At 43.2% G+C, this 14,674-nt stretch overlaps 1 protein-coding gene across 1 annotated transcript in view; it reads right to left on the bottom strand.

Annotated features, from left to right (window-relative positions):
* The window catches only part of AMFR (autocrine motility factor receptor, E3 ubiquitin protein ligase), a 54,765-nt gene extending 40,097 nt beyond the window's left edge, over positions 1 to 14,668 (bottom strand). The window contains exon 1 of the mRNA XM_006882514.1: positions 14,396 to 14,668. Coding sequence (XP_006882576.1) covers positions 14,396 to 14,647 — 252 coding nt within the window. The 5' untranslated portion in view covers positions 14,648 to 14,668. The remainder of the gene's footprint in view (positions 1 to 14,395) is intronic.
* Positions 14,669 to 14,674: the final 6 nt, after the last annotated feature.

Below are 14,674 nucleotides of genomic sequence, written 5' to 3'. Positions count from 1 at the left end.
TGAGAGGGTGGAAGGACAGCGCAGGAGAGGAAGGCCCTCTATGAGGTGGATTGATTCAGTGACTGGGGTAATCGGGATGGGAGTGTCAGAGACAGTGTGATTGGCACAGAACAGAGCGGAGTTTAGGGCTGTTGTACATAGGGTCGCTATGAGTCGCAGGCGACTCGAAGGCACATAACAACACAACAACAACAATTGAAAGTTTTTAAAATAGTATGCTCAAGGAGGAGGGGAAAGTTTAAGAGAATATACTAGTATTAGGAAGGAAATTTATGTTAAAAGAATCTCTTGTGAATTTTATACATAAAAGTCAAAGTTTTAGGGGAGCTCTGGTGGCCTAGTGGCAAGAAGCTGCACTGCAATCCCAGAATTGCACGGTTCAAATCCACCAGATGCTCTGCTGGGAAAGGAGGTACAATCTCCTCCTGTACCAGTCAGATTCAATTTGACGGTACACACACACACAAAATAATAATTAAAAAAAATTTAAAAAAAAAAAGTCAAAGCTTTGCAGGATAAGAAGCAACTTAAAATTTATTTTAAGATTATGACCAAAGCTTTATAAAAAACTATTGTATCTTTTGTTGTTAGGTATGTGCCGTTGAGTTGCTTGGGACTCGTAGCAATCCTGTGCACCACAGGCCCAAACCCTGCACAATCCTGAGCCAGCCTCACTGTCTCCAACACACCTACCCCCACTACCCTAGTTACTGTGTCAACCCATCTGATTTGTAGTCTTCCTCTTCTACACACTCTCTCCACCTTTCCAAGCATGATATTCTCCTGACAATATGCCCAAAGTATGTGAGACAGAGCTTCAAAATCCTTGCCTCTAAGGAGCAACCTAGTTTCACCCCCTTCAGGACAAACCTGCTTGTTCTCTTGGCACTCTATAGTGTGTTCAATATTCTTTTCCAGCAACATAAAGGCATCAATGCTTCTTCTGTCAACCTCATTCACTGTGCAGCTCTCAGATACATAGGAAGTAACTAAGAAGACTGTGGTCTGACTCAGGTGCACCTTAGTCTCTTAGACTGATACCGCTGCTCTTTAGCACTCAAGGCGCGTGAAGGGGGCAAGATGGTGTCCCCGATAGCAGACTTTCCCAAAGCAATTCATTTTTTCATCTCCTGACTGCCCATGTGATATATTGCCTCTTAAAACATACTAGAGGGTCAGCTATGAGTCAGGTTGACTTGGATAGCACATCATGACAACATCCACTACCAGGAATGCCTCAAGACAACTTAGAGGTGAGACCCAAACAGATACACCAATGTTTACTGCAGCATTATTCAGATAGCAAGAAGATGAAACAACCCAAATGCATCAACAAATGAATGGATAGAGATACTGGTAAAGTCACAATAGAATACTATGCAATGTTAAAAACAATGAAGAATTGGTAAAACACTATAACTATACAACACAGACAAATCTAGAGAAAAATATGCTGAAATAATTCAGTCACAAAAAGACAATTCCTGCATAAGACTTCTACTGTGAAAACAAGAGGGTGGCTGGGGAGGGGTACAGGGAAGAGTACAAATAGATTGTGCAAACAATGAACACTAAAAGATCAGGGGAAGGGAGGATGTACCTGGAGAGAATGGGCAGATAATATGGATAATTAACAACATGGAACAGGTCATGAGTAACTCTTAAAAGGGAAAAGGGGATGAAGGGGGAGAGGGAAATATTAGGTTAGCAGAAATTAGTGGATGAGCAGACCACAGGAAGGGTAACTGTTCCCTCGGCTTTGGGCAGCCCTGCTGTCCAACTAGGAGTGGCTATTTGTGTCCTCAGCCTCCCAGCCCCTATGACGACTGGGTAGGCCTCATTCTTTTCTCCCTTGGACATGGCAGCCCCATCACCTCAGCTTTGGGCAAAAGTCCTACTCCTTCTTCCTAGCCCTGAATGGGAGCCCCACACTGTGGAACAAAGTGGGTGAAGCTCTAACTCTTCACAATCTAAGAGACCATGATCTTAATCTAACCCTTCAGAACAAAGCAGACCCTGATTCCTCCATTTTTCGCCAACCCAAAGGTCAGGCTGATCCCCTTCGAGAAGGGTAAGAAAGCTTCTAAATCTCTTCCATTTCTGCTTCTTTGGCCTTTCTGCCCTTAGGCCTCTTGGCAGCCTCACCTCAACCCTGCTCCATTAAGTAAGCGTCTAGATCTCTCAATAAGCATTCAGAGGCATCCCACTTTACCTGTAAACCTTAGCCTAAAGGCATTTAACTGCTTGTCACCTCTAACTACCCCAACAAGTACCTAAAACAACTCATAGCCAGCCGCCTGGAAGTCTCCTGGCTAAAGGCACTATATGGTTCCCCTACCCCTCAACGCCTAGACCTTATTATATTTTTTTTACAAACTGAAGGTTAGTGGCAACCTTGCAGTAAAAGCCAGTCTATTGGGCTGTTTTTCCAGTGTGTATTCCATTTCTCTGTATCACATTTTGGTAATTCTCAAAATAGTTCAAACTTTTCGTAATGCTTTTTGTTGTTATGTACAATGAGTTGGAAGCAATTTATAGCTGACTCTCCAGCAGGTTTTCAGAGCCAGTGAACAGCACGGGTGGCTGTGCACCTTTCTCCCTCTGAGCAGCTGGTGAATTTGAACAGCTTGTCTTTGAGTTTGGCAGCACAGCACCTTACCACTAGACCACCAGGGCCTCCCTGGATAATGAATTATGGTATCGTTAAAAACAACTTTTGTACACATTGTGAAACCAAAAAGTTCATGGCTTCCTTTACTTCAGTGGTCTGGAACCAAACTCTCAATTATCGCTGATGCATGCCTCCGTGCATACATTCAAAAGACACCCAGGATCCAATGTTAACCCCTCAGGTACTGGAAGGGTGAGGTGTACCGCTGTGCCTTGGCCAATCTGAACTGTGCCTGGAGGCTCTTATTAAGCAAAACAACAGTCATTAAAAAACCCAGTGATAAGGAAATAATCAGATATCCACAAAGACTATTAACAGGTTAAGTAGCATTGTAGCCTGTATAGATGGACAAAAGGGATGAGTCACTTTCTAGGTTGCTATGTGGAATGACAGGCAATTTAAATACTTTCACACAGCTGCTCAAATGTCAGAGAGAAAAACTGCAGGGGGATTACTGTACTTCTTAATTGCCTACGACACACTACATGCAAGCAAGAGTAATGGCTGCCTCTGGGGAAGGGAAGTGAGTCCTGGGAAAGAAAGGGTAGAGGACAATTTGCTTTTCATTGCATTCCAGGATATGAAAAGAAAAATAATCAGGTGTTTCATAAGATTTGCTATGAGCAGCAGCTGATGCAGTGGCACCTAACTCAAACAATGTATACTACTTCTGATACTTTTAAACTTTTGCAAAATGAACATTATTTTTCAAAAGGTTTTAATCTACTACTTAACTGACCAGTTATGAAATTCCACATTTATTTTTCCCTGCACTTGACAGGGTGTGGATGAGTACTTTTTGTTGTTAGGTATCACTGAGTGGTGTTGGACTCACAGCGACGTTATGTACAAAAGTTTTGAACCCTGTTCTATCCTGCACCATCCTCACACTTCCTGGCACACGTTTCAGGGTTTCTTCTGACTTCCACTTCAATCTTTCTTTCTTTCCTGTCTCTGAAGTGACCTTTTACTTTCTTTCTAGATGATGTCTTTGATGTCATCTCACAACTTGTCTTCAGAGGCTGGTCTTCAGTCACTAGTGTCCAATGCATCAAATCAATTCTTGAGATGGCTTTTAAATCCAGTTGGAATAGACTCAAAGCCATATTTTTGTTTTTGTGGACTTAATTTTCTCGAGCTTCAATTTGAACTTGAACATGAGTAATTGATGGTGTGTTCCACAGACAGCCCCTGGGTTTGTTTTGACTGCAGATACTGAGCTTCTCCATCAACTCTATCCACAGACATGGTCAGTCTGATTCTTGTGCAGCCCATGAAAAAAACGTACTGTTGTTGTTAGTACCACTGAGTCAAGCACAACTCATAGCCATGTGTATAGCTGCCATTTGTATTTTTTTAAAAGGTAATTAAAGATGACTGACAGTACAAAAATCTATCATCTAATTTCCAGTCTCATTTCTATTACCAAGGCTGTACTTTTCAAATACCAGTCCTTTTTTGTTTCCAAGTTTTGCATTCCAGTAATCAATTATTATTATTATTGCACCTTGATTTTATGTTCAGTTTCAGACTGCAAAAATCAAAATATGTTGCACTGGGGGAACCTGCTGTTAAGGTCAAGGATCTCTTCAAGGAGCTAAAAAGTGAGCATGTCAGTTTAAAATCTAAAGTGCACTTGATGCAATTTTCAATTGCTTCCTAAGCACTGGAAGATGAGACAATGAAAAAAGAATATCAAAGAAAAATCGATGCCTCTGGGTTGTGATTCTGGAGAAGAGCAGTGACTATTCCATGGACTGCCAAAAGAACAAACGAATCCGTCTTGGAAGAAGTCCAGTCATGTGCTTCTTACAGACAAGGCTGTCTCACATACTTTGAGGATGTTGTAAGGAGCAGCTAGTCCTTGGAAAAAGACATCACGCTGAGCAAGGTGGAGGGTCAGAGAAAGAGAGGAAGGCCTTTAATAAGATAGGCTGGCAGAGTGATTTTACCAACGGGCTCGAGCATGTCAGAGATTATAATGATGCTGCTGTATAGGGCAAAGTTCAGATCTGTTGTTCATAGGGTTACTACAAGTTAGAGTGGCTTTAACCTCACACAACAAACATAAAATAACAGGAACTCTTCTGGTCTAGTCTGTAGGAAGTTAACAGCTAACATCTCTGGTGGTTCAAATTTACCAGTGTCTTCAACCTCAAAACTCAAGAGAGGGCCACTTATGGGTCTATTCTGACCAGATAGCAACGAGCTAAGTTGATATAAGTTTTGCTTGTTCCTGAGCAGCCTGTAACAGGTCAGACAGCAGAGATCCTATGTAATCAAGTTTAACCCTTTTGTGACCTGTAAAGCGTAGTGTCCTCTTTCATTCCCACCTCTGGGATATCAGATGTTCCATTTTTAGTGCATGCAGCTATCTGATAAGGCCTGGTAAAGGGATGGATGTGAAGATAAAAGCCTCATTCTACCAACTTCAGCACCAAAGATTTCTTGGGATATATGTTCCACTGTTGTTGTTAGGTGCCACTGAGGACAACTCACAGCAAATGTATGGACAACAGAACTGAACCCTGCCCTACGCTGTGCCATCCTCACAATCAATCACACACGGGAGCCCACTGCCATAGTCACCTGGTCAAGGATCTGCCTCTTTTGCCATCCTTCCCACCTTTCCAAGCATGATGGATATTCCAATGAAAAGCCTCTCCTAACAACATGCCCCAAGTATGTGAGACGGAGCTTGGCCATCTTTGCCTCCAAGGCGCGCTCCTGCTGCACCTTCTCCAGGACATATCTGTTTGTCCTTTTTACAGTCTATAGGATGTTCAGTGCTCTTCTCCAGCACCACAGTTCAAAGGCATCAATTCTTCCGTCATTCTTATTACTCTCCAGCTCTCAGCAGTACCACAAGTCCCACCAAGTATATAAAAATTCACATAATCTTAAAAAATAGGGGTTTCCAGGGAGCTCTGGTGGCCCAGTGGCAAGAAGCTGCACTGCAATCCCAGAGGCACGTCGCTCAAATCCACCAGATGCTCTGCTGGAGAAGGAGGGACAACCTCCTCCTGTGCCAGTCAAATCCAATTTGACTATATATACAAAAAAAAAAATTAATTTATAAAAAAGGTGGTTCCCGCCCCCACCTTATTAAAATTGTCTTCCATTACTGTACACGCGTGGTTTCAAGAGCACAAAATTAACTCCATCTTGAAGGGGTTAATCTACAGCCCTACAAGAAAATTTTCTTCCCAGAATGTTGCTTCTAATTACCACTTAAGAAATTGAAAACTAAATTATAAGATTATTCAGCCTGTGAGGTGGCATAACGACATTTTTCACTGCCTATCGGTGGAGGTATTTTTGCTTAATACTAACCACCAACAAGGCAGAATTTATGTATGAGCTTTTAAGGAAATGTGGCTAGACTGCCAGGAGTGGTTCCAAGGAGATGCTCAATTTGAATATATCTTGGTCTCTGACTTTAACACCAACAGGTGCTGTGCAGGTCAACTCCATTCTAGGGCAATGCATGGACTGTTACCTCTCAGTAAGCTCTCGGTGACAAATATCAAAGGCCAATGAAATGCAAAGACTCATGCTCACTCCCCTTGATAACATCAATGATTTTGTTCTTCTTGTCAAAGGATGAGGGGAAAATGCAGGACTCTGGTGGCTTAGTGGTAAGGAGGTGGACTGCAAACCCAAAACATGGGACAAGTAAGATTCCGTATGCAAGTCCTCAGTCCACTCTGAGCAGGCAGGCAAACCACAGCACCCACCCTCCAACACGAAGATTTCTCCTCCACCTCTCAACTGCTTATCTAGGTTTGTTTCCATTCTATTCTTGGTGAGATTCATTTGCTTCAGCTGACCCATCATTTCTCAAGGTAACAATTTTCTGCCTTGAGAATGAATACTTGATTCATAAAGATACAAAGCTAATAATACGCTTTCATCTCTGAAATATTAGGACTATGTGGAACTGGGTTTAAAGGAGCCATCAACAAATGCTGCCGCAAATATTGTTACTGCTGTAGATGCCCTCATGTCAGTTTTGACTCATAATCACCTTAAATGACAGAGCAGAACTGTCCCCGTACAGTTTCCTAGGTGGTAGTCTTTAAAGCAGCAGATTATCAGACATTTCCCCTGAAGAGTTGATCAAGTCAAACTACTAATTTCAGGGAAAAGCTGAGCATTTCATTACTGCACCACAGGGCCAGTGGGTAGTAAATATTTTTGGCTTTGCAGGCCACACGCTCTGTCACATCTTCTTCCTCTTCCCTGCCCCCCATAACCTTTTACAAATGTACAGACACAGGTGCACGTCAGGCCTGCCACCACCATATGCCAACTTCTGCTCTAAATGGTCACTTCACTTTTAGGCTTTCCATTTTCAGTAATATTTTCCCCCTTGAGACTACTATTTAAGTACACTCTATATATAACTACAATGAGATTACATACATATATAAAGAGAGTGTGTACGTGTGCGCGCGTGTGTGAAATAAGCAAAACTTTCACCATCTGTTTCTTATTTCTATTTCTCATTTTACCGTGTCTTGCTCTTACAATTTTAGGGGCTAATCTGGTTTTAAAAACAAAACAGAAAAGTAACGAATAAGAATAAAGAAGTGTGCTAAAACACCTGAACAATTGTGAAAAAAAAAAAATTTAAAGACAAAATGGATCAAGATACTTGAATGGAAATTTTAACTTGAATAAAGCCTAGAAATGAACAGCAATAAAGATTTCTTAGGAATAAAACTTCAAATGAAAGTTTAACATGACAGGGGAAAACAGGTGATCGGGTCAAATGCAGGTATTTAAGACTCCTGGCATGCCCAGGGGGAGAGGTGGGCAGGGAGAAAAGTGCAACAACGAATGACTAGAAATCCAAAGTCTCTGTAAACTTTCATTAAAATAAAATTTAAAAAAAAAGAAAGAAAGAAAATAATCTTGGCGTGTCCACGTCAGAGGTCCTCTTTGGCAATAAGTGGTTTTAGGGCACTTGATCTCCTAGTCTTCTCCCATTCTACATAAACTCTACACAAATCCATCTCACACACTGCTTCCACAAATGTCCCCTCAAATAATCATCTCATCATGACAATTCCCTTGTCTCTTTTCAAGTCCAACAGTGGTTTTCCATGAACACAGCCCACACTCCTTGGTAAAACAGACCAGGTTTGCACACCCTGGTCTTTGCGCTACACTTCCCACTCTTCCCAGGTCACCTTCCAGAACATGAAACCAGTTGCCTAGGAGTCAATTCCAATTCGTGGTAATGACACGTGTCATACTAGAATCACGCTCCACAGGGTTTTCAATTACTTATTTCCTTAGAAGCAGGTCACCAGGCCATCCTTTGAGCCATCAAGACTGTTAACCATTCACGTCATGCAGTGACTCCTCATGAAATTAGTTCTGGTTCACAGCAACACTACGGACAAGTGAATGAAATAATTCCTGGTCCTGCACCATTCTCACAACTGCAGCTATTCCTGAGCCTGTGGTCTTGGCCACTGGGCCAGTCCATCTCCACTGAGGGTTCTCTTTTGTCTTAGAAAAGGCTCCCAATCATAATGTCCTTTCTCCAGGGATTGGCCTCCTCTTGTTAACATTCCTAAAGTGAGACAAGGAAGGCTGGACTTGGTTGACTTCTGAGGGTCCATTTGGCATAATATTCTTAGCATTGTTAATGTTCTTCCCCAACACAATTCAAAGGCAGCAACTCCGCAGTCTTCCATATACACTGTCACAACATGTGAGGCCGTTGAAAAAGCCATGGCTGGCCAGGTGTACTTTAGTCCTCAAAGTGACATGCCTGCTCCTTTGCACTGGCAAGAGTACCTTTGTAGCAGACCCATCTGACGTGATATGTAAAGTTCCTGGCTTCTTGACTGCTGCTTGATAGGCCCTCATTACAGACTCAAGCAACATGAAGTTGACAGCTTCAATCTTTGTTTATGGTAACTGCTACTTACTGGTCCTGCAGTGAGGATTTTTGCTTTCATTTCATCACTTGTCAGTCTGGCAGACTGAAGGGGTTTGCATATTGCTTTGATGCTGGAAGACAGGCCACTGATGTTTCAAGTACGAGGAGGACCATCTCTAGTGGACAGATTTCAGTGCAGCGTCCAGACTAAGAAGGGCTAGGAAACAGGACTGGAATCCACTTCTGAAATAAGGGGCCAGTGCAAACGTTGTGAACAGCAGTAGAACACTGTCTGATATACTGCCAGGAGATAAAGCCTTCTGGTAGGAAGATACTAAAAATATGACCAGGAAAGAGCCGCCTCCTCAAAGGAGCTGTTCCGTACTGTTGAGCTAGAACACCCAAAACCTGCCTGAAATCACCTTTTGTTATTATTGTTAGCTGGCCAATTCCAATTCATGGTAACCCCAAGTTTTCAGAACAGAATTGTTTTACAGAATTTTCAAGATCACAAACTTCCAGAAGCAAATCACTGGGCCTTCTTCTCAAGGTGCCTCTGTGAATGGGAATCACCAATCATCCAATCAGCATAGTGCTTCGCCACTTGTGCCACTAGATTCCAGGCTCTCAACTGTCTTGCTAAAAATAATTCCCTGATATAATATGAGAAACTACCTTTTACAAGTACCCAGGTCACACTGAGTCAGGATGTCTCAGGTACATGATTCTGAGGAAAAAGCCTGCAGAAGGAATGCTCACCTCTTCCATTCTCTCAGAGCAGTTACTTCCCACCTCTTATTACCCCTACATCTCTCCTTCATAAATCCTGCTTCCTCCATTAATCAAAAAATCCAACATATTTTTAACAGTCCATACACCTTACACAGTCTTCCTCATTTCATTGAATTCCACATGCTGTTTTCTCTAGGAGAACCTTCCATCTTCCAAAACTGGATTCTAATGTCAGTTTCCATGAGTCTTTCCTTAGGCAAAATTATTCGGATTCTAATGTCAGTTTCCATGAGTCCTTCCTTAGGCAAAATTATTCTCTTTTCTCTAAACTCACATATTCTGCATATATACTACTGTCAGTCAACAAAAATTTTCCCTTTTAATTTATAAGAGTTACTTTAAGAGAGAAAATGGGGGAGCTCTGGTGGCCTAGTGGCAAGAAGCTGCACTGCAATCCCAGAGGAACACGGTTCGAATCCACCAGATGCTCTGCCGGAGAAGGAGGTGCAATATCCTCCCGTACCTGTCAGATCTGATTTGACGGTACACGCACACAAAATAAAAAAAAAAAAAAGAGAAAATGATGCTAATAGCTATAACCTCTAAACTGCTCAAAAGAGTACCTTTAAAATGTTTTGATGTGTGTTCATTTAAAACTTCCTTAGATGGTTTTGAAACCCAAAATACTAAACCCAATGCCACTAAGTTGATTTCAACTCAGAGAGACCCTACAGGGCAGAGAACTGTCTCATGGGATTTCAAAAAGTGTGATCTTTATGGAAGCAGTTTGCTGTGTCTTCCCCATGGAACACTTTCTGGGTTCAAACCACTGACCTTGTAGGTCACTGAACACTTAACCACTGTGCTACCAAAGCTCCTTTAAGATGCTATCAGATGTAATAAGGCGTTGCTATTAGGTGGCAAAAAGTTGGCTCCAACTCCGAGACACCTTATGTACAATATATAAAAACCTTGCCCTGTCCTGTCCATCTCCATAAACTCAGCTGTGTTTAAGCCTACTGTTGCAGTCACTGTGTCAATTCATCTCACTGAGAGTTTCAAGAACAATTTCTTTTATAATCACTAGTGCAAACCCAGTTCTGATGAAACAAATTGACAATGTTCCAAATATCCAAACTGCTGTACCACTCAGTCACCTGTGGCCTTAATTATTCCTCCTCTTGACCTCATCTATTCCTGCTCTGTTCAGTTCTTCTACTCCTATCTGTATCTTCTGAGTTCTGTGATTGACTGAAACATCTCACATAAACTCAAAATCCATCAGGGAACTGGATGCAGTGACGGTGAATAATGTAAGCTGATGTCACACAGACTGGTGAGCAATGAGCCAGGATCCTGCAGGCTGTCAGTGCATTGGATCAGGTTAGATGCAGTATTGCAGGTAAGCAAGCACTGAGCTTCCATGAGCTTTCACAGGACTTGGGTAACACCTTCCCATACCAACTGATGCAGATAACGTATCTGATAAAACCAGATACCTGTTAACAAACCTGATAATAAAACTTCCTCAACAGAATGAAGGGCATCTATAGAAAACTTCTGAGTCTATTTATTACCCTCCACTAACATCACAATTCACAGGCATCAATTCTATTTCAGTCTTCCTAGTCAGTATCTAGCTTTCACATGCATATAAAGCAACAGAAAACACCTGAAAAAGACTTGGAGGGGAGCTCTGGTGGCCTAATGGCAAGAAGCTGCACTGCAATCCCAGAGGCACAAAGTTCGAATCCACCAGATGCTCTGCCGGGGAAGGAGGGACAATCTCCTCCTGTACCAGTCAGATCTGATTTGACGGTACATACAAATAATAAAAATGAAAAAATTTTAAAAATTTTAAAAAAAGACTTGGGTCTTTTATATCAGGTCTGATATTCTTCTCTTTCACCCAATGCAGTATGTCACTGATTGCTACCTCCTTGGGTGATCAATGCAGATCCAACTAAAATGGAATCTTTGACAACTTCACTCTTGCCTCCACTTATCATGATGTTGTTTATTTATTGGTCCAGTCGTGAGGATTTTTTATTTTCTTAACGTTGAGGTGGAATCCATACCGACAGCTTTCGTTTCATCAACAAGTGCTTCAGACCTATACAGAGCAAACTTAGATTATCCCTAAATTGTGCTTTATAGAAATAGGTTTTAGAGATCTCAGTATGTTAAATACTAGCTAGCAGGATTTACAGAACTTATTTCTGTTTCATCTTGTTTGGCCTTGGTAGGCAGTGTTTTGCAAAACTGAATCTGAATGTAAAAGGATTTACTTACACAAAAGACCCACCACATATTTACTCAATTAGTTATCTGTACAAGCCACCAAAAGTGTTACTGACCTCTACCTGGCTGCCAAATCAGAAACTAAATGGGTGAGGGGAAAACGTATGGTTCATGTGTGGTAGGACGGAGAAACCAAGGAAGGTCACCGTGTGAAACCATAGGGAAAAGGTGGGTAAAAGCAAGAAGATGTTAAGGGATTGACGGGAAAAATGTATAAATAAACTTGTACAGGGCAACACGTGTCCTGAAAAGAAAAATTGTCTTGAAAATATTTTTCACAGCAAAAATCAAGACTACACAATGTTTTATGAAGAAGTACTAGCCTTGGAATTTAAACATGAGCTTTTTAAGAAACTCCTAAAAAAAAAATAATCTTCAAACAAGACGGTTATTATGTACTGTCAAGTTAGACCCAACTCATAGTTGATCCTCCAGTGGGTTTTCAGAGGCTGTAAATCACACAGGAGGAGAGTGCCCATCTTTCTCCTGCAGAGCAGCTGATGGATTCAAACCGTGTGCCTCTGGGTTGGCACAGCAACTCCTTAACACAAGCAAAATTAACAGTGGTTAATTTAACAGTTCTTTCTCAAAGGCTTATTTGTATCTTTGACTTAAATACATATATAAGGGGAGCTCCGGTGGCCTAGTGGCAAGGAGCTGCAACTACAATCCCAGAGGCACACGGTTCGAATCCACCAGATGCTCTACCGGGGATGGAGGGACAATCTCCTCCTGTACCAGCCAGGTCTGATTTGACGGTACACGCACAGAAAAATAATAAAATTTAAAAAAAAAGCAACATATATCTATAACCAAGAGTACATTATATAATCTTAATATTTGTCAAAGGGACTCTTCACACATCACTTCAAATCATATTACCTGCTAACTCAAATACAAAAGCCGATTTGAAATCAAACAACAGAAACAACTTAAGTTCTTTCTTGTCTCCTCTCGCTGGTCACTTTACAGAGCAGCAGAGGAGGGAGCTTCACTCTTCACTGTCTCCTTCTAATCTCTACACCACAAGGACCAGGAAGGAGGTGTAATTCCACAGCCCCCAGAGTTCACAAATCCCACGGCTTTCTGGTGAAGCACAGTGGGATTAATTAGAACAAATGAGTCGGAGATCATTCTATCAGTTTAGAATATTAATCTCAGTCATTTACAGCCTACTCTCAACCCCAAAAGGGGCCCTGCTGCCACATTAGGGTAAGGATTCAGGTGCTAACCAAAAAGTTGTCAGTTTGAAGCCACCCAGTAAATTTCAGACACAAAGACCCTGGCAAACTCTCCTGTGATCATGACAGGATAGAACACGCAAATAGCAATTCTTTCACATGAAGTTGCTAAAAGTTAAACAAAAAAAAACAAAAACAAAAAAAAAAAATTACTTGATGGGACCTAAATACAACTCAACCGCACATGGGAACAAGATCAAAGGGGGGGGGGTAGTTAAAAAAAAGATGGAAAATGCAGCAGCAAATGCCACGGGAGCAACTTTTCTAATCACCGTGGAATTTATATAAGAAGTACTCAAAGTTAAGATGCAAACTAAATTCTTCAGCCAAAATACAGTGGATCTGTCCCATCTGAAATTAGCTGTTCCAATTAAAGGATTGCACTGGTTCGGTTTGACCCCTGTGCACTGGTTCGGTTTGACCCCTGTGCCCAGAATGTGGTTTTCCCACCCAACTATACCAAATCAGAATCTATAGTGTTAACATGATCCTAGAGTGATTCTTATGTATATACACACAAGGATTCTTATTCATGAGAATCACCTGTGGGTCTTGCTAAAAGTGTGGATTATGATTCTGTGTCTCTGCAGCGGACATCCAAGTTCTCAGCAGGGGACAAAACAAGGACACCCTGGTCCTAATAAATAAGCCATACACATATACATAAATATATATACACGCCTTGCAAAGGCCAGACAACCTAGAAAGCCTTGTTTTAAAATGGATCACTAGACACAATAGTACTGAGTTAAAAATGAATGCTTTGCAGCCTTCGAGTATAATAAACCTGAATCATCTGGTTAAAAAAAAAAAAAAAGCATCAGCAGCGCAAAAAAAAAAACAACCCCGTTTTGTTTTGAAACAAGAAGAGATAAATACCAACTGGCAATATAAAAGTTGCTAAAGGCAGCCTCATTCTGAACAGGAAGGTCCAAATATACCTGAACTCGCACCTGATTCTATTCCCGGTAAGAATCGACTTGCCCGCAGCGGATTTGGGTTTTGTTTTGTTTGTGCCCTCGCCTAGTCGTGAAAGATCAGCTACCGTTGTCACGCTGGGCCGAGTCACAAAAAGTCTTTCTTTCAACTTCTCTGCACTTAATGCAACACTCGGTGTAACTGACCTTCCCCAGGAACCAGCTCCTTCAAGTCTACATTTTCTTTCCCGGGATTCCCCCCAAACCTTCCCGCTCTTGGATTTGCAAGAAGGATCCGGCGGTACTTAACCCCGTCCCTCCCAGGCCGGCCCCTTCCCCGCTCCCCGACCCCATTTCCCCGCCCCCCGCTCCCCGGCCCCTCGACCCCCCGTCCTCAAAGCCCCAACTTGGCTCGTGGCGGCCCCCGGGCCCCGCTCACGCGCCCTTCCCACGGCGGCCCCGTTTCCAGCGCCCCCGACTCCCGCCTCCGGCCGCCAGCGCGGTCCCGGCGCCCCGCAGGCGCTGGTCCCCGCGGGAGGGGACCCCCCCAGACCCAGCCACGCCCCCCCGATAATGGGTGACGTGGCGCCCCCCGACCCCGGCCACCGCGGCGGGGCCCCCGGGCAGCCTCGCTCACCCATACGAACAGGCTGTCCGAGAGGAGGTACTGGGCCACGTCCCGGGCCCGCGGGCCCCCGACGCCCGGCCGGGCGGGAGCCGACGACTCCTCCGGCGGGGCCGTTAGCAGGTCCGGCTCGTCGGGCCCGGCCTCGGACTGGCTGAGGGCGCGGTAGGCGCTGACGATGGTGCCGAGCAGGGCCAGGCCGCTGAGGCCCGTGTAGGTACGGAGGCTGGGCCAGGGGAAACGCTCCAGGAAGAGCAGCGGCATGGCGGCGGCCTCCAGAGCCCAGGCCTC

The sequence above is a fragment of the Elephantulus edwardii genome, unplaced genomic scaffold (genome assembly GCF_000299155.1).
Source record: "Elephantulus edwardii isolate Elephantulus edwardi_28Jun2011 unplaced genomic scaffold, EleEdw1.0 scaffold00021, whole genome shotgun sequence".
In the NCBI taxonomy this organism is placed as follows: domain Eukaryota; kingdom Metazoa; phylum Chordata; class Mammalia; order Macroscelidea; family Macroscelididae; genus Elephantulus; species Elephantulus edwardii.
Note: the sequence above shows the minus strand (reverse complement) of the source record. Positions and strands in the feature narration are given on the sequence as shown.